This window comes from Emys orbicularis, chromosome 2 (genome assembly GCF_028017835.1).
Source record: "Emys orbicularis isolate rEmyOrb1 chromosome 2, rEmyOrb1.hap1, whole genome shotgun sequence".
Classification (NCBI taxonomy): Eukaryota; Metazoa; Chordata; order Testudines; family Emydidae; genus Emys; species Emys orbicularis.
Window position 1 is genome coordinate 200,003,815 of NC_088684.1, and position 26,685 is coordinate 200,030,499.

Sequence of the window (26,685 nt, forward strand, 5' to 3'; positions counted from 1 at the left end):
AAACTCATGTGGGAAAGAAGTGGGAACCCACAGGAAACAAAACAGGAAACAGAAAAGTTTTCCCTGAATTAGAAAGGGCCTATGGCAAAACCCAACTCCAGATGCTTGTTTATACTTATTAGATAGCCTGTCAGCGGCAATTGCCTTTGAGGACCAGCACCCATCTTACTAGTTTAGATCATCTTTGGGTGCTGGTCCTCAAAAGCATGTGCCTGCTGACAGGCTAGCAAGTAAGTATAAACAAACATCTCAGCACCCAAAGGTGATCTAAACTAGAAAGACCGAAATTTGCCAACTGTTAACACAGTCGTAAAAGCCTTGATTCTCTATGGGTCTGTGAAATTTCACTGCACAAATTGTGACGGATGAAATAAAAAATGTCTGTAAGAGCCTGTTCTGCTACATCCTCACCGTAATGCAAAAGACTTGATATACCCCCAATTGTAGAATTACTTTAAAAGAATATACATACGGTAGAAAAACAGAACTGTCTTTCTGTGCCATGCCATACATCTATAAAGCAAACGTTTACACTATTAAGTGAGACTTTTCTAGACAGAGCATGACTTCTAAAGCCAGCGCCATATAAGGGGGTGGGGGGGGGTGTAAGAGGTGCTCTGCACCAGAAGTGGTTCCTACAGACATTCTGTTGCTGGAGGACAGAAGAAGGCAAAATGTCTACAGGGACACTAGGAACCCAAAAGCAATTACTACAACCTCTCAAAGAACGTTCTGCTTCAGCACTCATCTCAGGTCAGGACCCCACCCGACCATATCCTCTTTTTGGGGTAAACCAGCGCTGCTGGCAGCACAGTGAGTCTCCTGCACCTTTGATTCCGCACTTGCAGGCACTGTATCCCTTTGCCCTCCTATAACAACACTTCTCTCCCCACTACACTATTTTTAATGTAATCTTTTGTGGATTTTGTAAGGTGCCACAATTTAAGGGATCCATAACACTTTCCCTTCCGTTAGCACAGGCAGATTGTGGAGCTCCTGTACTTTAAGAACAAGTGCAGTTATACTGAGATTTCCTTCCCCATGATTTTACCCTCTCTTCTTGGTTCACATTCCTCCTGCCATTTAGTCTCTTGCTTTCAGGGAGAACACTGCAGAACCATTTATGATATTTACAGCTGAAATTCAGTTACAGAACCCATTCATCACCCATCCTATTTCTATCTCCAGTACCCCCCAGGCTTTTGCCATTCCAGAGGTGTACTTTATAACTGAACCCTATTTCTTTTCTTATCATGCAAGTGATTTTTTTTTCCATTTCACACCTTGTACTTTTGTACATTATACTTATAACACAAAAGGAGATTTTTTTTCTTTTACTTTTTTTTTTAAGGTCCTTTTTTAGCGATTTCTCTGGTTTGGGGCTTCCAACAAGTAATGCTGGTGCTATGAAACTTATAAGGCTTCAGCGGTGCAAGACAGAGAGAGTGAGAAGTGACAGGCATGGGCAAAAACAGTACAAGAAATAGAAAAAGAGGGATTTAAAAAAAAAAATGCCTACTTCTACATTTGAGGTCTGACTCTCATTTACAATAAGACAACACTTAACACCTTTCTGGTAGTAGATTACCTTTAGACACAGTCTACTCATGTAAAGCAATTTTAATGGATTTAATGTAAACGAGAATCAGGCCCATGGTATTTATCCTCATGATTGCAGGGATGATTCCATAGCACACAAGCAGTACAGTCACAAGTATGTAGTGACAGCTCATCCCCAGACAAGCAAAGATACTGATCATCTCACTACACCACAGCGCAGGCCTCTTCGAAACAAGCATATATATGTCAGCTAGCTCCTACCAGCAAGGGAGATGGAAAGATTACTAGGGAATAGTGCAGGTTAAATTTAGAGGACTCACTGAGGCTGCTGCTCTAGACATTGAAGAGTCAGAATAATTCACAGGCAGACAGATCATTTAAGAGGAGAGAACTTAATGAAATCAGGGTAGATACTATAAATGAAAGACGAAAGGTGGACAGAAGCATCATTAGAGCAATTTAATTAAGAAACAATCACAGCAGAATTATCTATTTTAAGATGGTTTATTTTTATAAAAAGAATCTGGCAATAAGATTTGAGAGGGAATTATAATTTCTAATGGGATGGGTGAATTTTAGGAAGTTTAAAAAGTTTGAAATTTGCATGTATAAAGAACCTTTCATCTGAGGCTCTCAAGGTACTATACCAATATTAATAGGGTGCTTTTGCTCTAAACAGATATTGGAACCCTCCAGGGAGATGCTGACTGATTCCTGCTGACCAGTGTGGCAGGTCTGGCTCTTTCACTACACTCTGGGAGGGGAAAGTGATCTTTTGGTCAGAGGGATTTAGGATTCTGTGTCCGGAATCCTAGGAACAGCCGAGCCAGGGGAGAAGGCATGGGCTGCATTTATTAGCTATACATTGCTCATAAAGCCAACCCCCAGCAAGGGGGTGAGTTTGCCCTTACACAATATATGTACACTTTATTTGGAACTGAGTGGGTACACCACCTGCTTGCAGACCCAATCCTATCTTCTTCATTCAGGCGAAACTCTCAGTGAAATCCAACTGAATTTTGTGTGTGTAATTACTGTAGGATCGGGTCCTAACAAATTAATCCTCAGAACACCACTCAGGAGGTGGATAAGTATTATCATATCTAGTTTATAGATAGGTAACGTGAGGCACAAAGCGATTAAGTGACTTACCCAAGATCACACAGCCAATGGCAGAGCTGGGACTAGAACCCAACAGTTCTAGAATGCTACAAAGTTTCTGTAATAATTAAGTGATGGGGCCTATCCTCATCAACACTAAAACCCCTTTACACTACTCTGGCAATGTAAAAAGAGCCTTGAAGCAGCATAAATCATTTATGCCCTCTTTAAAGAGTAGTGTAAAAGCACCTTAGCATAAACAGGAATCAAGTTTATAGTCTGCATACTAATAACATTTACATATTGCTCAATAACATGCTATTGTCAATGCACACACTATACGTCATGCCTTGTCATATTACTTTAATGGCAACTTTTCATAGGGTTTTTCAAATGAGAAACACATAAAACCACCAAAATTTAACATGACAAATTGTTTGTACTATTATCTTAAACATTGAAATAAGAGAGTGATGTCTAACACTCTGCCCTTAAAGAAGCCCACTGGGGTTTGATCTCTTGTTTCATGTGGGACGTAAGACTACCCACTGTTCTGACCCTCCCAGATCAACCACCGTATCCAGCGACAATGCATGGGTATGAAGAGGTGAACTGAGACAGGCATGGCAACCATTCCTCTGGATTACTTTGCATTTGCGAGTTGAGGTCAGACCCATATTTATTTATTTTTTTTAGATGCAGGGAGTTCTCATTGTATTTAATTATTAATAAAACTACTGAAACAAGAGCTGGTATCCCAATCACCTTTCAGAGGAAAAATGACCTTGCTATAAATGTGCTGACATCACTCCAGTCACTCAATGCATCTTCCCATTCCCCTTGTGTTTGTATCCTATGCAATTTCATATTTTTTCTACATAGTTAAAACCACTTGGGCCAAATTCTGCACCTGGATACACTGCACCTGGGTACACAATGAAGTCAATGGGCTTGATTCTGCAGCTGCTGCATGCAAGCAGTTCTCACTAATTTCAGTGGGAATTGTTTGCTCTCAGCTGCTTCAGAAATAGGCCCAATGGGAGTATCCAAGGGCAGACTATGGCTCCTTGTTCAGTGAAACAGACAGAGAGGCTGTATCTTCTGAAGTACATTCCAACAAAGCACTGGATAGCACAGACCAAAACAGAATTTCCACTAGATTTTAGTTAACAGTGGCAAAGGCTAACACACAAACAGTAGATGAAGCTATAATCTTGTGCCTCTGATAGCAGAAATGTCACCATTTGCAAAACAACATCAAATGAGTTACCTTGTTTTCCTGATCCATTAATACAAATTAATATTGACTGCACCATCCACTGTGCAGAATATTAAAATCAAAAACTCTAATGAGGAAGACAATCCATAAGCATTCATTTACAGACTTTTCAAGGAACAGATTACACTTTTAAAACATGAAAAAAGTACAGCATTAGCCACACTACCAGCATAGTTTGGATGTCAAGAACCTCTTCTCGTTTCTATACAACAACTGCAGACTCTGAACACTGAACTCTGAGTTGCTCTGAAAGCCTGATTGCTGAAGCCAAAGTAAAAATGAATCTCTTGCACAATAGAATTCATGATCAAAAACTGATACATAGTGCATCAATTTTCACTATTAGGATATCACTGGTATGACTTGTTGAGCAGGTCTTTGCAAAATAGATATATATGTAGACCAACATTTAAAATTTGAGTGCCTATAGAAAAAAATCCTAAATATCCATATTGAGCACGTAGAACTCACATTGTCATATACTCACTCTGCATGAATGCCAGCAAGTGCGCAGCTCACAGCTGCATCAACCTCCTAGGTGTAGCATTGAGCCATTGTGATCACCTAAATCCTTCCATTCTCTGGGGTAAATGGACAACCAACAGTAAACCTGAGTCTCCAGAAGACTTAAGTGGAGGATCAGACCCTTTGGGCCCCACCTCGAGATTTCAGCAGCATTTGAAGGAGAGAATGGGCACAAACCACTTACAACTGCCCACAAATTCAAATATGGGGGGATGAGGGAAGTTCAGGACACTAGCAGACCCTCTTGGAGGATTCCCATGGAGACAGTGAGTGATGTTACTCTCTTTGCGGTCATCTCCAAAGCCACCTGCTACAGCAAATGGTGGCTCAAGCATCACAGTCTGCCCCATAAACCACATCTGCATCTTGCAGCGGAAGTTAGGCCATAAGCACTAACCCCAAAGCATGAGCTAGCTGGAATGAGTGGCCCCTTCACTAATCCTCCTTCCTCATGCCCAAAAAAGTCTCTAACAAGCATCCCAAACCAGTCACAGTTTCTTGCTGCCACCCCAAACCGCACTACAAGTTGGGGCTTGAGCAGTAGCAAGAAACTGTGACTGTTGTACTGAATCATATGAGGAAGAAAGGTGTGTGTGTCGGGGGAGGGAGGAGGAGACCAGGAGAGTGGCAGCAACAAATGGGAGGGAGGCAGAGAACAGCTCAGTGTTGTGTTATTTGTTTCAGAGGGAGAGAAGCAGCTGGGAGAAGGTTGGACCAGCACAGGATTCCCAAAGGATTGGGAGGGGAGCAGACTTCATGTCCTGCTTCTTGAGCTGGTGTCTGGGAAGGAAGAAGATACAATTGGGCTAGCATTTGTTCTTTCACTGAGCAGGAGTGCTTCTGGATCTACTCTGCCCACAGTTTGCTTAAAATAAAAGCCTCATAGAAATGAGAGGAAAACCTTTTCTGACATTTGTATGATCTGATGAAGGCACAGCCACCACACGCAAACCCTCTCCCCCACTCCAGCTGTAGGAATCAGTACAGCTGTCAAAAACACTGTTCTTTAAGAAGTGAAAGGAAAAGATGAGGAATAGGTGCAGGAACACCCATTTATACAGTGAACACGTCAAATCATACAGCAACTTTTAATGAATATCCACACTTGGTTTTGCGAGTGGACTGAAATGCTTTTACAATAGTGGATAAGACACTGGAGTCCGGGGAGTCAGGAGATGTGGATTCTATTCTGAATTCTGCCACTGACCTGCTGTATGACCTTGGGCAAGTCACTTCACCTGGCTGTGCCTCTGTCTCCCCTCCCACTCTTTTTCTGTCTTGTCTATTTAGGCAGTACGCTCTTTGGGTCAAGGACTGCCTCATATTATATGTATGTACAGCACCTAGCAGAATGGGATTCTGATCTCAGTTGGAGCCTTTAGGTGCTTCTATAATACAATAATAAATAAATAAATACAAAAAAACTGCTTAAGATCCTATATCACTGAGGGCCAAATCCTGGCCTCATGTAATTCTGACACTGGTTTCAGTGGGATTAGAATTTCCCCCCATAAAATATATGGGAGAAGTTTAAAAATTACAAGTAAATACTTTATAAAGCAAAATATTTGAAAATTATTTCCTCTTCTATTTAACTTCCAAGGTCGGAATTCAGGGATCTTCCCTGGCAAGAATTGATGACACTTCTAACACCTAAAGCCTGGTAAAGAATGCAGCTCTCTGTTTCACTCTAGGCCCCTGTGATACCAACTGTCACAAGAGAAGAAACAGAAATCTGAACTCAGCTCCTAGAAGGTAAATAAATATAATCATAGGCTTCTGGATCAAGTTTGGATCCATATCCAGACAGTATCCAAACTTTCCCAAAACTCACAGTGGTCAGATGTAGGGGTCTTGGTTAAGAGCCCATCTCTACTTTTAAAATGTATTTATTGTTTGCTTGATTTTTAAAGATACTAAAACACTCCAAGCTCCCATTGTCTTCACTATTAAGGCTACACTTTGTTTTGGATTAATTGTTTACGATATTAAAAAGTATTCGATTTGGGGCTGAACAAAAGCCCACTGAAGTCAGTAAAAAGACAGACTCTCAATGACTTCAATGGGCTTTGCATCAGGCCTTAATTTCTCTTTAAAAGCATATCAGTTAGCCTTTAAGCCTATCCCATTGCCAATGTTTAGAGCCTGCAATATAATCTCTGCTACGTACAGCAAGAGTATTCTTTTTAATTGCCTAAGGCGCTACCACAAAAGTGAGAGTGCACGTAGCATGGGATCTAAACTGCTATTGCCTGAGCAGGATGTCACCAGGCACACATGCAGGAACAAAGGCAGCCATTTCCATGTGCAGGAACAAATATAAACAAATGCCATGGACTTGCACAGCATAAGCACAGAGATAAGTGTCAAAACAAGCTGTATACATGAGAGAGAGAAATTTGATTTGCAAAGACTCATTAAGCTCATACAATGTAATAGAAACAAAGGGATTGATCAAAATTTTCCACAGAAAGGAAAAATTTTTTTGCCAAAAACAATTTCTTGTGAGTTTTTTCCCCCCTGGTTTTTAGAAAATTTTGATTTTTCATAAAAAAAACCCAAACACCCTGTAAGCCCCCCAATTGTTTGGTTTTCAGCCAGAAACTGAAATATTTTGATTAAGAAATGCCACTGCAGTACCTCCTGGAAATTGCAGTTCAAGTGCCTTATGCTCACATTCTCCTCCATGTCTGTTACAGCTGTCCCCCTGCTGGATTCCTTTTTTCCCCTTCCTTTCTGTTTGTGCTGAGTGGCTGCCCCCCCGGCCATGGAACTGACCAAAGTCACAGCCTGGCCCTGCTCATGGAAATGGCTTGTGCAGACTGACTGGAGCCATTGCTCTGCTCAGGGCGGGGGGGCTTTTCGCTCCTTTATCTAGCTTCTTTGTTCGGACCCGGCTCGGTGTAGGGTGCTCTGCCCAGGTATGCAAGACCTAAAGTGGCCACATAGCTGAGCATGAGAGTCATACCTGTGACTCAGAACTTGCCCAGACATGTCCTGTGCCTACCTGCAGTTTTCCCTGCCTTCTCTCCTCCCCTGGATTAAGGGGAACCAATCAAAGTTATTGGCGGGAAACTGCCTGAGTTTGCCCTTAAAACCAAACATTTTCTGATCAGACCCCTGGAGAAGGTCCTTGCTTTGCCACCTGGTCTGATCAGCTAGGGGTCTTTGGGGGGCCCTCTCCCCGCTCTCGTTTGGTTTTGAGCATACCCCCGTTTTTAAACTCCCCTCCCACGAACAACGAATTTGTGCCTGGAGATCTCCTGATTATTGTAAGTGAATTGAGTCCTCTGATGCTGAAACTGCTGTTCCTGCTGCTGCTTTGGGGATTGGTAAGGAAAAACCTCTTGCACACTCCCCTTGTTCTAGCTGCTGGCTTTCTTTCCCCAGCAGGCAGACCCAAGCTAACTCCTTGGTCTGTATCTGTAATCTGCTTCTAGCTCCGCAGCGCCTTTGCTGCTAGAAATAAGCCTGCTTGCAACTACCCCCCCCCCCTTGGAGCTGTATCCTGGGCACACACCACTCTGCCCTTTGAAACTACCCCTAGTATAAGGTGCACCCATTAGGTTAGGTTTAGCCTTTAGTCTAGATAAATTGTGATTTCATTTTGCATAGCTGTAGTTAAGTTAGGTTTAGAAAATTGCTTGCATTGTACTCTGTAAATTAGGCTTAAAGAATTGTTACATTGTGTTTTGTTACTTGCTAATTTGTGTAGTCTTGGTTAAGTTACATCATAGATAAGATTTTGCTGTGTTCTGTATAATTGTCTCTCTGCTGTTTAAACTTGCAGCCTGTCTGCTCTCTGCTCCACCACGTGCTCCTCTTCCCCATCCCCCAACCTCATTCTTCCTCTCTCTCTCTCTCTCTTTTAATCCCTTCCCCCACGTGCTCACCCTGCTCCTACTGCTGCCAAACCTCAATTGTATTACTAAAGTCTAGCATAAAACCCCATTGGTTACCCCTTTTCTCTCTAACACACCTCACATTTTACATTTACACCACTGTAACACATTTTTACCTAAAGTTGTTGGTTAGTTAACACATTTTACCCATACTGTTAGTTGGTTATATGCTGCTGTGACACACTCTTTACATAGAAATTGTTAGCTACCTGCTACATTTATACTTCAGTGTTAATTGGTTACCAACTGTATTGTACCCCACTGTATTGTACCCCACTATTGAAACCCCCTACCCTATTTACTAAAAGAAACCCCTCCCCAATTGTCTACCTTAACAAACCCCATTCCCCTCACTATTGAATTTTCCCTGTTTTTGCATTTTCTTAATAAAGTTTATTTTGCACCCCACCAGTGCAGTAGTTGTCCCCCAAGATCCCCTACCTGCTGGCAGGGTCACTCCATAGGCTGGGTTCCCCAGCCAGACTACATCTCCCATAATGCACCCACCCCAGGCATGGGAGATATAGTCCAACAAGGCCTATGGAGAAGAAGGGAAGCATGAAGCACCTGACTAAAAAACTCATGAGGCATCACAGTGATACTTCAAAATGGAAATATTTCAGTTTTGGGTCAAAATATTTGATTTTGATTTTTCACAACTTTCACAAGAAACTCACAATTTTCCATAGAAAATTTAGACAATATCTTTTTTTCCATTTTCGTCAAAACTTTCTGTGGCAGGGAAAAAGATTGCTAACCAGCTCTATCCTCAATTCCCACTAAACCCATGGGAAGTGAAGACATTCTGCATCTTGTATGACCCATGTTCAAGAAAGATGAATTTCAGTTGGAACATGTGCAGAGAAGAGCTACTAGGATGGATCAGGAGAATGGAGGGCCTATCATATGAGCAGGGCCCTACCAAACTCACAGTTCATTTTCGTCAATTTCATGGTCATAGGATTTTAAAAATCATAAATTTTATTATTTCAGATATTTAAATCTGAAATTTCATGGCGTTGTAACTCTAGGGGTTCTGACCCAAAATGGGATTGTGGGGGGCCACAAGGTTATTGTAGGGGGGTCACGGTGTTACCACCTTTACTTCTGCGCTGCTGCTGGCGGCAGCACTGCCTTCAGAATTGGGTGGCCGGAAGGAGGCGACTGCTGGCCAGGAGCCCAGCTCTGAAGGCAGTGCTGCCATCAGCAGCAGCACAGAAGTAAGGATGGCACAGTATGGTATTGCCACGCTTACTTCTGCACGTCTGCCTTCCGAGCTGGACCCTCAGCCAGCAGCCACCACTCTCCAGCTGTCCAGCTCAGAAGGCAACAGTGCAGAAATAAGGGTGGAGTGGTATGGTATCGCCACCCTTACTTCTCCACTGCTGCTGGCAGAGTGCTGCTGTCAGAGCTGGGCACCTGGCCAACAGCTGCCACTCTCTGGGCCACCCAGCTCTGAAGGCAGGATAGAAGTAAGGGTGGCAATACCGCAATCCCCTACAATAAATTTGCGACGCCCGCACAACTCCCTTTTGGGTCGGGACCGCCAGTTGGAGAAAGTCTGGTCTCCCCTGTGAAATCTGTATAGTGTAGGGTAAAAGTACACAAAAGACCAGATTTCATGCTTCGTGATGCCTTTTTCATGGCCACGAATTTGGTAGGGCCCTACTTATGAGAAGAAACGGAAAGAGCTTGGCTTGTTTAGCCTAGCCAAATGAAGGCTGAGGGGAGATATGATTGCTCTCTATAAATACATCAGGGGTATAAACACCAGGAGGGTGAAGAGTTAATTAAGCTAAAGGACAATGTTGGTACAGTAACAAATGGGTATGAACTGGCTGCAAACAAATTCAGGCTAGAAATTAGAAGAAAGTTTCTAACCATCAGAGGAGTGAAGTTCTGGAACAGTCTCCCACTAAGAGTTGTGAAAACAAACAACTTAAATAGTTTTAAGAGAGAGCAGGACAAATTTATGAGGGGATTGTATGATGGGGTTACTTATGAGGGTGTGCGGTAGGGCGGGGCATGATGAGGGGCATTTTTAGCAACCAGCCAGGTGCTCAAACCACTGCCAATTATTGGGATGGAATATTGATTATTTTGCTTATTGCCAAGAGTAGTACCTGTAAGGCCTCTGTACCAGCCTTAGCATCACTAAGGCAAAGATGGGATGGGGTTGGTGGGAGGCAGCGATCATGAAGTGTGGGACTGACTGCATCCTCCCTGATATGCTAGGGTAAGTGTTTGTGAAAAACTGGAAGTCAATCTATATTTGACTTCTGGTGTGTGTGTCGGGACCCATGAGAGTGCAGACTCTGCAAAAACACATCTGTATAACTAAGGGCTTAAAAGTGCTTGCTTAATGGTTTTTGTTTGATTGACATGTTGTTGATGTAATTGTAGCAGTTACTAACTTAAAAGGGGTAGCCAGGTCTGAGGAATTTGGATTTGATCTTCTGGACATCTCTTGGAATCCCCAGCAACAGGCAGATAGCTGGGCACTGGAACCTTGTCATTTGACCACTTGAGACCCCTCCAGACCGCGGGTAACGATTGTTTGAGGGTGCTCTATAGCCTACTCTGTTTGTATGTACTTGAGACTAAACAAAGCAGAGACTTTGAGTAAAGGCATTCTGGTGAGAGTGCTGGAAACTAATAAAGTGAAGGCTTTAAGTAAAAGCATTTTGTGTGATTTATGCCAGTCATATAGCAGACAGAGGTGCTGCATCTCCCTTGGTTTATTTCCTGATACCACCTTGCAGAGAGTAAAGTTACTGAGAGATTTGGGTGTAAGTAACCTCGGATAACAGGCACCCCTGGGGGTCCTGTCTGGTTCATGTCCAATATTCTTAAAATCTCATGCTTCAGGGCTTCAGCTGGTTACCTCCAGAGGTCAGGAAGGGATGCTCCCCCCCCCCAATGTATTTTTTGGGGGGTTTTCTTGTTCCTTCCTCTGAAACATCAGAGATGGCCACAGCTAGAGATGGGACATTGGGGGGTCAGTGCTCTGAAGTGGCACTGAGCATTCTCTCTCTCAGGTGCTTGCCTGGCTCACATGCTCAGGGTCTAACTGATCATCATATGTGGGGTCAGAAGGGAATTTTCCCTCAGGTCAGATTGGAAGTGACCTTGGTTTTCTTTTTTCCTCATCTTTCTCTGCAAGGTGGGGTGCAGGTCATTTGCTAGGATCATCTGTGTATCTTTCACTTAATCAGTTCCCTGGCATTGCGGAGGCAGCGGGCCTCAGGTCTTGCTGCACCTCAGTCTCTCCTACTGCCTGTGACACATAATAGTTTAGTCTCTTGTGGGCTGTAATACTTCGGTCTAATTTTGGTTATTGGGTCTAGTAGAGTGTGCTGGGTAGTGTTGGTGGCCTGTGATACACAGGAGGTCAGACTATGATCTGGTGGTCCCTTCTGCCTTGAACTCTGTGACTGGGCACAAAAGTAAGGAAAACAATATTGTCATGGCCTTCTCCCCACACACCTAGCTGAGGCCTGGTCTACACTAGGAGCTTATATCGAATTTAGCGCCGTTACATCGAATTAACCCTGCACCCGTCCACACCAGGAAGCTACTTAGTTCGAAATAGAGCTCTTTTAAATTCGACTTCTGTAATCCTCGAAAACGAGAGGAGTAGCGCTAAATTCGAAATGGCAATATCGAATTAGGCTAGGTGTGGATGGAAATCGACGGTAATAGCTCCGGGAGCTATCCCACAGTGCACCACTCTGTTGACGCTCTGGACAGCAGTCTGAGCTCGGATGCTCTGACCAGCCACACAGGAAAAGCCCCGGGAAAATTTGAATTCCTTTTCCTGTCTGGCCACTTTGAATCTCATTTTCTGTTTGGACAGCGTGGAGAGCTCAGCAGCACTAGCAACGATGCAGAGCTCTCCAGCGGAGTTGGCCGTGCAATCTAATAGAAAGAGGGCCCCAGCATGGACTGATCGGGAGGTCTTGGATCTCATCGCTGTGTGGGGCGATGAGTCCGTGCTTTCAGAGCTGCGCTCCAAAAGAAGGAATGCAAAGATCTATGAGAAGATCTCTAAAGCCATGGCAGAGAGAGGATACAGCCGGGATGCAACGCAGTGCCGCGTGAAAATCAAGGAGCTGAGACAAGGCTACCAAAAAACCAAAGAGGCAAACCGACGCTCCGGATCCCAGCCCCACACATCACGTTTCTACGAGGCACTGCATTCCATCCTAGGTGCGGCCGCCACCACTACCCCACCAGTGACCGTGGACTCCGAGGATGGGATATTGTCCACGGCCGGTTCCTCCTCGGAAATGTTAGGTGACGGGGAAGATGAGGAAGGAGATGAGGAGGACGAGGCAGTCGACAGCGCTTGCACCGCTGATTTCAACGACAGCCAGGAGCTCTTCATCACCCTTACCGAGATCCCCTACCAACCGTCCACAGCCCTTACCCCGGACACCGAATCAGGGGAAGGATCAAGCAGTGAGTGCTTTAAACATCTAAACATTTCATTTTAACATAAGTGGAATATTTATATTGTTAAGAATGGGCTTTTCAGTCACTCAGTTAAACATAGAAACTTTTATTAATAACAAAACAGGAATAATAACTATATCAGTAATTTGTTGTTCATGATTTAGTTGGCTTAGTAAACTTTTTTCTACTAACTATGTATAGAAAATCAAGTACTGTCCGGATATTCATGATTAGTCCACAACACGGCCCCTCCACTCTGTAGTCCGTTATGCTCAACTTAAAGGAAAAGGCGGTCAATGTGCCCGGGAATGGACAGACAGTCCTCCTGTGATAGCTCCGCATAGCTCTCCTGGAGGTACCGCTCCAGCATGCGCACGAGGTTCAACGGCAGGGCAATCTTGTTTGGTCCCCCGTGGTAGCACACGTTCCCACGCCATGAGTCCATGAGGTAGTCGGGGATCAGTGCGCGGCACAGCATGGCGGCATATGGCCCAGGCCTCTGCATGCATTCACGCAGCATCCTTCCCCTCTCGGTCTCCGAGATCCTCATGAGGGTTATGTCACACATGACGCCCTGCTTTAAATTAGGGAGGGGAATGTTAGTATTTGGACTGCTTTACAGCCACGCGGTGGAGGCGGCAGAGGGGCAGCATACAGGGATCTTTCCCGGGGACAGCCGCGAGGTGGTGGGACAGGGGCAGAGCTCATGCTTCCCTGATTGCTGCCAGCAGAGAGTGGCCTTGCATTCAGTGCGAAAGGAGCCCAGTGCTACTATTACATGTTTAAGCTGCCACAAGTCTACGGCTTACCATGTTTTCCCGCAGCAGAAGTAGAGGTGTCCTGCAACGCTTCTCTGATCGCAACTGCAGGACCCCAGACACATAAGGCGAGGGCCGAAAATTCGACCTTGTCCTGAGTGCGCATGTGAAAGGTGCAGTGCATGGTGTTGTTCACAGAGAAAGACTATGCTCTTTGTTAGCAACTTCATTTATCTGTCTCAGGAATTTACTCCCTTTTTCCCATTCCAACAGACACATCTGCGACCGTCTCCCAACCCAGCCTGGCATCACACTCCCAGAGGCTAGCGCAGATTAGAAGAAGGAAGAGAAAAACTCGTGAAGACATGTTTTATGAACTTATGGAGTGCTCACGAGAGCAGGCAGCCCAGACGACACAGTGGAGGGAGAACTTGTCACAAATGCACAGAGCAGTCATGGAACGGGAGGAGAGGTGGCGCCAGGAGGACCAGCAGGCTACTCAAACCCTGCTTGGACTAATGAGGGAGCAAACGGAGACGCTCCGGCGCCTAGTGGATGTTCTGCAAGACCGGAGGCAGGAGGACAGAGCACTGCTGCTGTCTATCTCTAACCGCCCTCCCCCGCCACCAAGTCCCACACCCCCCTCACCAAAAGTACAAAGAAGGAGGGGCGGCAAGGGCCGTTAAAACTGTCAGTCGGCCACTGCACACTGCTGCAGCAATGGAAGGCTCTCGTTCCAAAGTTTGAAAAGTCCTTTCCTACCCATCTCACACTAGCCCATGTCCAAGTTTCCTTCCCCCCCCCCCCTTTTCATGTGCGGTTCGTAATAAAACATCGGTTTCTGTTAAGTACTGTTTCCGAGAGTGTCTTTTGGAGGGGATTCTGTCTGAAGGGGGGGAAGGGGTTTGTTACTTGGACAGGACAGTCACCTGTAGCAGGCTACAGAGGCGGGGGCAGGTCCAGCATCAGGACACATACACAGCACAGTCACCAGTTACCCTGGTCAGTCTGGGAGGCGGTTTTCTTGTTCTGGGGTGCGAGGGGGATTGATCTGTGACTTTGTGTCGGGGGAGGGCAGTTAGAGATCCTATGCCGCGGTCCTTATCCTGGATCACAGAGCCACGCAGCAGGGGATCTGTTACCCTCCGCCCCCTGCCAGAAAGTCACTTGGCTGACACATACATCCAGTCCCGCCCAGGACTGCTGGCAGGCTGCGTTGAAACAACCAATGCAGCACTGCGGAGCCTGTCATTCCCGGACTTTAGAAGCATCATTTGCATCAAAACAGTAAGCCCGCCCCCCGCCACAGTCTGCGTCCCCGGTTTAAAACATTCCCGCGAAAACAGTAAAAAAGAAAACCTTGTTCATTAACAGAACAGAACAGATTTTATTTGTTGGGAAGGTGGGGAAGGGGGTATGTAACTTGGAAGGATAGTCAACAGTAACTGGGTAAAGAAACGGGGGCAGGTTCAGCATCTGTGTCCACAAAGTAAAAAGTCACTGGAGACCCTGTTCAGTCAGGAACCTGACTTTCAAAGCCTCCCTGATGCACAGTGCGTCCCGCTGTGATCTTCTAATCGCCCTGCTGTCTGGCTGGACGTAATCAGAAGCCAGGCTATTTGCCTCAACCTCCCACCCCGACATATAGGTCTCCCCCTTGCTCTCACACAAATTGTGGAGCACACAGCAAGCAGCTATCACAATGGGGATATTGGTCTCGCTGAGATCACAGCGAGTGAGTAGGCTTCTCCATCTGCCCTTGAGACGGCCAAAAGCACACTCCACCACCATTCTGCACTTGCTGAGCCGGTAGTTGAATAGTTCTTTCCCTGAGTCCAGTGCGCCAGTGTAGGGCTTCATGAGCCAGGGCATTAGCGGGTATGCAGGGTCCCCGAGGATGACTGTAGGCATCTCCACATCCCCAACAGTTACTTTGTGGTCCGGGAAGTAAATACCTTCCTGCAGCCGTCTACACAGACCAGAGTTCCTGAACACCCTAGCGTCATGAACCTTGCCAGGCCATCCAACGTAGATATTGGTAAAACGTCCCCGATGGTCCACCAGTGCTTGCAGCACCATGGAAAAGTAGCCCTTCCGGTTGATGTACTGGCTAGCCTGGTGGTCCGGTGCCAGGATAGGGATGTGAGTCCCATCTATAGCCCCACCGCAGTTTGGGAATCCCATCTCGGCAAAGCCATCTCTGATGAGCTCCACGTTTCCCAGGGTCACTACCTTAGATAGCAGTAGCTTGACGATTGCCCTGGCTACTTGCATAACAGCAACCCCCACGGTAGACTTGCCCACGCCAAACTGGTTAGCGACGGACCGGTAGCTGTCTGGCGTTGCGAGCTTCCAGAGGGCTATGGCCACTCGCTTCTGGACAGTCAGGGCTGCCCGCATCCGGGTGTCCTTTCGCTTCAGGGCAGGGGACAGCAACTCACACAGTTCGAGGAAAGTCCCCTTCCGCATGCGAAAGTTGCGCAGCCACTGGGATTCATCCCAGACCTGCAGCACTATGCGGTCCCACCATTCCGTGCTGGTTTCACGGGCCCAGAATCGCCGTTCAACAGTATTAACAAGACCCAGTGACAGCGAGATGTCCTGGGTGCTGGGTCTCATGTTCTCAGAGAGGTCGGAGCTAGTGTCCGACTTCATGCCGTCACGGTAGTGCCGTAGCCTCCTCTCATGATTGATCTGCAGCTGCCTCTGGTACAGGTGGAGGAGAAGCTGCGAGGCGTTGAGAACTGCCACAACTGCAGCGATGGTCGCAGCGGGATCCATGCTCGCACTGCTGTGGCGTCCGCGCTGTCAGTAATCAGAAAAGCGCGCGAACTGATTTCCCGCCGGCGCTTTCAGGGAGGGAGGGAGGGAGGGCTTGAGTGACTGACGGATGACGACAGGCGCCCAAAAGCACCCTCGACACATTTTTTTACCCAGAAGCCATTTGGGGCTCGACCCAGAATTCCAATGGGCAGGGGGGACTGCGGGAACTGTGGGATAGCTGCCCACAGTGCACCGCTTCCAATGTCGACGCTTGCCCCGTTAGTGTGGACTCACAAAGTCTCACAAAGTCGAATTACTGTCCTTAGTGTGGACACACACGTTCGACTTAGTAATATCGATTCCACATAGTCGAATTAACTAAAATCGAAGTACTCTCGTAGTGTAGACAAGGCCTGAGTGTGGTTTGAGAGAAGCTGGGGGACTTGAAAGTGAAACTGAGTGTTCTTTAGGGGGTAGAGCCTCTGGCCAACTTCAATCAGAGAGTGAGAGGCACTGCTGCACAATAGATCTGCCTGCACTACAGCTTTTTTGGATTTTTGACAGTGCGGTTTTCTCTCATTTATTTAGAAAGCCCTTGTGCTACAACATACTTTAATTATCCTCACTTTGACAATATCCTTTAAAGCAACTTCCTAAAGTAATTAAAGGGATACTTTCAGAAAGGCCTCCAAAAAATGCATTTGGTTGGGACATTTCAGTACATTGATTTTGGAACATTTATGCTTATGTTCCAAAAACAAAGGGATTTGTACTAAACATTAACTATGTACTAGGCTACAATACTCCCAGTCTCTTTGGCAGATGCATCATGTTGCCTCAGATCTCTGACTAGTTCAGTTGCATGACCTTCAGACTGTAAGTCTTCTGCTATTTTCCCATGCTCAACAGTGGTACAGAAAACTCTGTTATCTCTGATATCTGCAAGAAGTGTGTCTCCTGCCTTTGTCATTACTAAACCTGTGGCAACAAAAGTAACCCACTCAAACAAGACAACTGCACATTCAGCTACTATGCTAAAGATAGTGAAATTTGAACTGCCTCAAAGTTCCCCCCATTTTAGGGATGTGCTAACTTGATGTACTGTTTATGGGAAGATGCAGCTTTACACCTCGAACAAATGGTCTCTCACACCGAGTATTGCTGTATAGGCCAAAAAATGTGCCAGAAATTCTAATGAAGTAAAGCTTGCTTCCTTTCCTGGAAAACTCATTATAGGTTGGTTATTTCACTGCAGTGCCCTCCAAGCTGCAACACAGAGAAAGTATGCTTCCCTAGTGGCACACAAAGCCTACAAGAACAGCCATTTCATATTTATTATGGTCAGTTACTGTTTATCACTGGATGTCATAAAAACCAAATTGCCAGTCTGCTGCAGAAATGCAAAACCGGCTGTAGTGTGACAATGCCTGTACATCTATTAATACTCTTTATTTCCTGAGTATTCTGTCTTGCATTCATGCTGTAATTTGGAAGCAAACTCTCTAAGGCTCACACCAATTGCATATCTATCTTTCAACATCTATCTTTCTTTTCTTGACCTGCTGCTCACAAACAGGGAAGAATTAGTAGGGGAAGCAAAAGTGGATGGGAACCTGGGAGGCAGTGACCATGAGATGGTCGAGTTCAGGATCCTGACACAAGGAAGAAAGGAGAGCAGCAGAATACGGACCCTGGACTTCAGAAAAGCAGACTTTGACTCCCTCAGGGAACAGATGGGCAGGATCCCCTGGGAGAATAACATGAAGGGCAAAGGGGTCCAGGAGAGCTGGCTGTATTTTAAAGAATCCTTATTGTGGTTGCAGGAACAAACCATCCCGACGTGTAGAAAGAATAGTAAATATGGCAGGCGACCAGCTTGGCTTAACAGTGAAATCCTTGCTGACCTTAAACGCAAAAAAGAAGCTTACAAGAAGTGGAAGATTGGACAAATGACCAGGGAGGAGTATAAAAATATCGCTCAGGCATGCAGGAGTGAAATCAGGAAGGCCAAATCGCACTTGGAGTTGCAGCTAGCAAGAGATGTTAAGAGTAACAAGAAGGGTATCTTCAGGTATGTTAGCAACAAGAAGAAAGTCAAGGAAAGTGTGGGCCCCTTACTGAATGAGGGAGGCAACCTAGTGACAGAGGATGTGGAAAAAGCTAATGTACTCAATACTTCCTTTGCCTCTGTCTTCACGAACAAGGTCAACTCCCAGACTGCTGAACTGGGCAGCACAGTATGAGGAGGAGGTGACCAGCCCTCCGTGGAGAAAGAAGTGGTTCGGGACTATTTAGAAAAACTGGATGACCACAAATCCATGGGGCCGGATGCACTGCATCCGAGGGTGCTAAAGGAGTTGGCGGATGTGATTGCAGAGCCATTGGCAATCATCTTTGAAAACTCATGGCGATCGGGGGAGGTCCCGGATGACTGGAAAAAGGCTAATGTAGTGCCCATCTTTAAAAAAGGGAAGAAGGAGGATCCGGGGAACTACAGGCCAGTCAGCCTCACCTCAGTCCCTGGAAAAATCATGGAGCAGGTCCTCAAGGAATCAATTATGAAGCACTTACAGGAGAGGAAAGTGATCAGGAACAGTCAGCATGGATTCACCAAGGGGAAGTCGTGCCTGACTAACCTAATTGCCTTCTATGAGGAGATAACTGGCTCTGTGGATGAGGGGAAAGCAGTGGATGTGTTATTCCTTGACTTTAGCAAAGCTTTTGATACGGTCTCCCACAGTATTCTTGCCGCCAAGTTAAAGAAGTATGGGCTGGATGAATGGACTGTAAGGTGGATAGAAAGCTGGCTAGATCGTCGGGCTCAACGGGTAGTGATCAATGGCTCCATGTCTAGTTGGCAGCCGGTTTCAAGCGGAGTGCCCCAAGGGTTGGTCCTGGGGCCGGTTTTGTTTAATATCTTTATTAATGATCTGGAGGATGGTGTGGACTGCACTCTCAGCAAGTTTGCAGATGACACTAAACTGGGAGGCGTGGTAGATACGCTGGAGGGTAGGGATCAGATACAGAGGGACCTAGACAAATTGAAGGATTGGGCCAAAAGAAACCTGACGAGGTTCAACAAGGACAAGTGCAGAGTCCTGCACTTAGGACGGAAGAATCCTATGCACTGCTACAGACTAGGGACCGAATGGCTAGGTAGCAGTTCTGCAGAAAAGGACCTAGGGGTCACAGTGGACGAGAAGCTGGATATGAGTCAACAGTGTGCTCTTGTTGCCAAGAAGGCTAACGGCATTTTGGGCTGTATAAGTAGGGGCATTGCCAGCAGATCGAGGGACGTGATCGTTCCCCTTTATGCGACATTGGTGAGGCCTCATATGGAGTACTGTGTCCAGTTTTGGGCCCCACACTACAAGAAGGATGTGGAAATATTGGAAAGAGTCCAGCGGAGGGCAACAAAAATGATTAGGGGTCTGGAGCACATGACACATGAGGAGAGGCTGAGGGAACTGGGATTGTTTAGTCTCCAGAAGAGAAGAATGAGGGGGGATTTGATAGCTGCTTTCAACTACCTGAGGGGGGGTTCCAAAGAGGATGGAGCTCGGCTGTTCTCAGTGGTGGCAGATGACAGAACAAGGAGCAATGGTCTCAAGTTGCAGTGGGGGAGGTTTAGGTTGGATATTAGGAAACACTATTTCACTAGGAGGGTGGTGAAGCACTGGAATGCTTTACCTAGGGAGGTGGTGGAATCTCCTTCCTTGGAGGTTTTTAAGGTCAGGCTTGACAAAGCCCTGGCTGGGATGATTTAGTTGGGAATTGGTCCTGCTTTGAGCAGGGGGTTGGACTAGATGACCTCCTGAGGTCCCTTCCAACCCTGATATTCTATGATTCTATGATTCTATGAACATTATATTGTAAGTTTGCGATCCATAAAAAGTGCAAAGACACAAAGTTCTCTAGGAAACTGAATTAATCTTTTTTTTTTAGCTGTGAATAAATATAAACTGCAGATGGCTATAGAAATGTGTGATGTTACGTGTGTGTGTGTGTGTGTGTGTGTGTGTGTGTGTGTGTGTGTGTGTGTGTGTGTGTGTGTGTGTGTGTGTGTGTAATATGAATGCACTCAGCTTACTGTACAGAAATAGCCACAGTTATACGTAATATACTGGGATAGAAACAGAGTAAATGGGAAACAGAGGATTAAAGATAACAAAAGGGTAATAAAGAAGCTGATTGATTGTTTATTGTACTGTCCCTGCTGATAGAAAAGAGACAAACTTGGTTGAGAAGAAGGTTAAGGTAGTGGATTGGAACTCAGGAGTCCTAGGTGCAATTCCTGGCTCTGCCACAGTCTTCCCTCAGTGATCTTGAATACGTCACTTAAACTCTCTGTGCCTCAGTTCCCTATATGTAAGATGTGTAAGAGGACTTGTTCTCTCCCATCCTATGATTTGTCTATTTAAACTGCAAACTCTTCAGGGCAGGGTCTGTTTTTTGCCATGTGTCTGCATAGCGTCTAGCACAATGGGGCCCTGATCTCAGTTGGGGCCTTTCAGTGCTACTATAAATGCAAATAATAATAACAACTACTAATTGGTTGTAATGAATACAAAAGGGATTGTTGAAACCACAAGTCAAAGACTTGACTCTGTAGTGCTTTTGGGGTCCTAAACTGACACAACTTGTGCTTCGTATGGTAGTGATACTACACAGGATCTCTCTCTCTCTCTCTCTCTCTGTCCTGGCCTGAACTAAGCAGTCGTGGGAGAGATTGCTGATTGCTCTAAATTGCTGCATGTTGTATCTCTGCACAGTTAATCTGAAGCTTTTTTCTAAGTTTAAAAAAAACACTAAACCTTTTTTTTCTGTTACTAGTATTGATTTGATAGGTTTGGGGTTTTTTTTTTTTTTTTTTTAATTTTGTCCATCAAATGGAACGAGAAAGGAGGACATCTCTGGGCATCACAGTAGCCTGTCCAAAAATAGTTCTGTACCCATTCGGATCACTGCAAATTATGCTTTTTGTTTTCCCCCAGATGTCAAGATTGTCTCAGTTGTACTAAACCAGGCTATCAGCTGATTCAAAAGCAGGGTATATGTTAAACGCCTGCCCTACGAGTGCTGAAACTTGTACCACTGAAGGAGAGAGAGCTATTCTGTGCTGTCATAGAATCATAGCACAGAAATAATTCTATTGCCTTTAGTGCAATTTAAAAGTTATCTGTCCACTTAGCCCTTGGTAACTCAGACCAAGCAGGTGATGCTGAGAATATCAGGGAACCACAGATTAAACAATGTAAAAATAGCTGACATGATTGAAATCTGTGGAATTTGGTAAAGATGTATAGTGTAATTTCTGTGAAAAATGGTTTCCATTCCTTCCCATGCCCTCCTTTCCTGTATACTTCTACAAATATATCTACAATACCCATAACTTTAAAACTCAATAGCACCAAATCCCTCTATTAGTGTTTCTTATGACCACAGTGAAAAATTATGCTTTATTCCTTGTTTGAACTCCATTTCAGGCTATCTTCTTTGCCAATGATTATGGTCATCATCAGCTGTATCTGTCTGGAGATTTACACCACCTACAGAGGTGATCTGGAAATATGGTTCAGTGTTTTTTGCTAAAGTGTACAGTGTGTTTTACCATCAATTTTGTCCTTCCATGCTCCTACTTCAACTCCCAGACCACTGCAAGTGAACTAGTGTAACCTTTACCAGAAGTGGAGCCCCACTTTCTATTCTGTTTAATGCCTTAGCAGTGTTTTAGGTACAATGGTTAGAGATTACATAACTAGAATGCCATGTGTCACCTTATCATTAATTGCCTAAAATGTTGGAGAGAAAGGTTCAGTTCCTATCATAATTGCTCAAAGCATATTAAGGATTTTGTACAAAACACTCCCAGACATCCAATGTATATCTATATATTCAAAACATAGCAAAGTAGCAATGTATTCCCATTTACTTATTTTCACCCTTCAATTCACCTTTCCTAATTTTTATTATTCACAAAACTCCCAAACTTTAATGTGCATGTTTCTTTACTTAAAGTTAGCTGCTAGCACAGAGAAAAGTACCCTGGCTGTTATGTGAAAGGTCCTGGGTTTAAATCTCATGGCAGTCCTATTGGCAGTAGAGAAACACATTTAATTTTGAGGTCAGACTAGATGATTATAATGGCCCCTTCTAGCCTTAAAATCTATTAAGTACATTTTACCCCAGACAACAACAACAAAAAAATTCAGTACTTTTTTATTTCAAGGACTAGAGTCAAAATTTATTCTGCAGTGGAGCCCAAGTTTGGGAGCCTTCAGATTCCTGTATAAGGCATTATTAATTTTATTTAGCATTTGGTTACATTTTGTTTTTCATTTTGTTTTTGTTCCTGGCAATTTGACAGGCAGCACTGGCTGTCTCTGTTCTGTAGTACTGTATTATCTATAAGTTTGCATATTTTGTATCACAGTTGGGTCAACAGGCTGCTTAAAAAGTAATTATATACAAATAAATGCAAGCATAAAAACTAGCAAAAGCAGAAATGAAAGGATGATTTTGTAGCTGAGCTAATATGGGTTACAAGTTACTGCTATTACTAAAATAAAGACTCCAAACCAGCATCAAATGTAAGGGAAGTGCAAAATGAACAGAATATATTTTAAAAATGGGGACTTTGTAAGTGACTTGCTATATCATTGTGCTCTCTCTCCCTCTCCTCCGTCTCCCCAGTTTTTAAAAGGACAAATGAACTTAAAAAGTCCTTTAATGCATGGCCAAAATAATAAAACAGATCTCTCTGATACTGCTACTCTGTTAAATTAATATTATTATTTGTTTTCAGTAGAACACACCACGATGCGGTACAAACATAAAAGAAGGTAAGATCCCTGCCCTAAAGAACTTAAAAACTGGAAGCCAGTGGCTTACAATGGCTTCTTCGATTATCAAATACATGAGACTGTCAAACACTGTAGCTTCACTTAAGCAACCACAAAGCCTCCATATATCCTCAATAATGAGCAGTATCCCTTAAATATAATGTAGATATGTGTATATCTCTACACATACACACAACATGTATCTCTACTTTAAATTCATACCTCAGTGGTTAAGCAAGTTTGGTTACCAATATCATCATGTACTATTATGTACTGCCCCTTATGTATTTATCTCCCTTTTCCTCTGGATATTGGTAGGCAGGATAATGACTTGTCCTATATGAGTGGGTAGGGGAATGCATCCGGTGAAATCCAGGAGCTGCTGAAATCAATGGCAAAACTCCCATTGACCTCAGCCAAGCCAGGATTGAGCCCACCGCCAGTTATTTAGTTTCACATTATGGATCACATGGGGAAGATACTTCTAGCTCAGTTCCACTGCCTTCTCCCCCCAAGAGACTGGAGGCATCTCCTTCATGATGGGCTGAACCTCTACAAGTGCAGGTCTTGGGAAATTAAGTCTCTTGTTCCCCAACTCTGTTTTACCATTTAAAGAAAACAAAGTTTCAGCTTCACAGCTTAGTAGCTGTAGCACAAGGAAGCAGTTTCAAATAAGAACCTTTGGGTTATACTACAGTATATTTCCTCTCAGAAATTAGAAGCATTAAAATCTTAATAGTAACATCCACTGTCACCACATCACAGTCAGGCTGCTGTAACTGCCCTCAGCTGCATTTTTTATAAACATAAAAGATTATAAAACTGAAATATCAACAGAACCCCTTCAGTTCTTTGAGACAGCCATCTGTTGGTCAACTTACCACTTGGCACTACAGAACATGGCCTGCAGTCTCACATTGCAAGAGAACTCTGATCAACCCACCTGTAACACTATGAATACCTGCAGAACACCTGCAGGTGGCAGAATAAATTCCTGCTGGTGTCAGATATTTAGGTCAAATTCAGGGATGAGTCTAAGATGGCTAACTTACACATCTCTTCCAGCCCCCTTCATATGTAAATTATACCACCTGAGTCTGAGTCCCCTAGACTGCCTTAAACCCAGTCAACCTTAGATTGATACCCACTTACACCGTGCATATCATCTCTGAATTTTGGCTAAACAGTATAAGGGAGATTATTGGAAAAAAATCAGAGGTGACATGTAAATTGATGTATGTTAGACTCTTCTACCCTCACTTATGCCCTACTCCACACCACTGAGTTCAGTGGAAGTTGTGCTATTGACTTCAGTGGGAGCAGGTTCAAGCCCTTAGACTCCATTATGCCAATGTAGACTCCCTTATATCTACACTACTCTACCCGTGTGTAAAGTTTGTGTGACGTACATGCTCAGGGGACTCAAAAACAGGTTAGCTATTATTTTAGATTCCCTGGGCCAGATTCAGATCTCAGTTGCATAGATGTAAATCAGAAGTAATTCAATTGACGTCAATGTAGTTGCATCACTATAAAACTAGCAAAAGAGCAGTCTGGAGGCAGTGAGCAACACGTAAAGTCCTCCAGTCAACTCATGAAGTCAATGAGTTGTTTTTTTTTAAATGAGGATTGATTAAACAATTTAAAATTAGGCCCATTGGGGTGTCTTTCACAACACGTTGATGTAAATCCTAACTGATGGTATAACTCATACTATATGATGCCAAGTGGACTTTAATGCTTAATTATATCAGCCTGAAAATAGTTTGAATCAGTCAATATCCACAGTATTCATGACGTAGTAGGCACCGTTGTTCACCACTCCATAAAGCATTCTGGATCATCCTAATGTATAAATGCAGGGGTGGCCAAACCGTGGCTCGCGAGCCACATGCGTTTTTTTTACAGTTAAAGTGCAGCTTGTGGAGCTCCTCCCCCGCCCCGCATTCTCCGCCTACCAGACTTGGTGTGGAAGCTTGGGACCAGGGCCGGCTTTAGGACCTTCGGGGCCCGATTGGAATACCCAGCGGCGGTCGGTCCGCTCCGCGTCTTCCGCGGCACTGAAGGACCCCCCGCCGCCAAAATGCCGCCGAAGACCCCGGAGCGGACACCCCCGCCCCACCGCCAAAATGCCGCTGAAGACCCCAGAGCGGACCCCCTCCCCCCGCCGCCGAAATGCCGCCAGAGCAGACCACCGCCGGGTGAGCCTAAGGCGCGGGGCCCTCTTATCCACGGGGCCCGATTCCAGGGAATCGGGGGAATCAGCCTGCTTGGGACCTCTGCCTTGCAGCAGGGTGGTGGGGTAGGAGCTTCTGACCAGTGGGGAGAGGGGTCTTGGGGCTCCAGCCCGGCGGGGTGCACCTGCTGGGACTCAGGGCTTCAGCAGGAGTGGGGCAGAAGACCCGAGCCCCAGCAGGCGTGCTCTGGCTCTCCAACTTCTGAGATTGTCACATGTGCTTGGAGGGTCAGAATATTTGGCCACCCCTGTATAAATGTATCATGCTTGAAACTTCCTGAAGGACATACAGACCACGGGCACAGCCTAAAACAGCTCACTTCTTTCCACATTCACTGAATTGCACTGTAGTAGCATGAAAAAGTACTTACGCTCTACGAAGTAAGAGCTGGCATCAATCTTCCAGATAATCTGACCACGGTGAGAGCCATTGACCCCACGGTTCTTGTAGTCCAGAAAGTTTTCAGACAAGACCTCATCTACACACAGACAAAATGACCTCATTAGCTGACTGTCAGCACAGCACAGAAAGTGAAGAGAGAGGCCAAAGTATGTTTTACACTCCATAGAGTGTGCTATATCTGATAGCTTGCCAGCACATATAGATAAATTAGCTGTGTTATGTATTTATTATTTATATTTTATTTTTATTTATCCATTATTTATGTTTTAAGCAAATACACCTATCCTTAAAACACTAGCTTTGTTTGGACATAATTTAAAATATACAATCATACAAAACTCTTAAAAATTACAACAGCTGACTCAACCTGGATCAAACCACACCCAAATTAAAAAAAACCAACCAGCTGAATGACAGTGAATGGGAACAAAAACAATACCCTAGCACTCATCCCTCCTCCCAAAACATGGAGAACAGATCTGTATAGGCATTTGCACGCATCACCATTATATCCAATAGGTGTGTAGGTGGTTCTTACAACAAGCAGGGAAAGTTACGTTTGAGTTAATTCAGAACAAGGGATTACAAAAACTGATGTCTCTCCACAGATAGCACCCAGGTCCCTCCCATTTAAATCAAAGGATTGATAGCTAAGTGCTGTCCACTGCTTGTAATTATGGCTCACTGAAAGACATGGCATGTCCCAGACTATCAAGGTCATTTTAGAATAATGGTGTGTCAGTAATCTATTGCAGGTTACCTAAAACGCTGAGAGAGTGAGGGCCATGTAGGCAACTTGATAGGACTCAATGGGCCACATTTGGAACTTCCCAAGACTCTCAGGGCCACAACCCCTAACTC

General features: G+C 44.8%; 1 protein-coding gene across 1 annotated transcript in view; it reads right to left on the reverse strand.

Annotated features, from left to right (window-relative positions):
- HECW1 (HECT, C2 and WW domain containing E3 ubiquitin protein ligase 1) overlaps positions 1–26,685 on the reverse strand; it is a 283,590-nt gene that overhangs the window by 226,873 nt on the left and 30,032 nt on the right. The window contains exon 2 of the mRNA XM_065398899.1: positions 25,793–25,900. Coding sequence (XP_065254971.1) covers positions 25,793–25,900 — 108 coding nt within the window. The remainder of the gene's footprint in view (positions 1–25,792; positions 25,901–26,685) is intronic.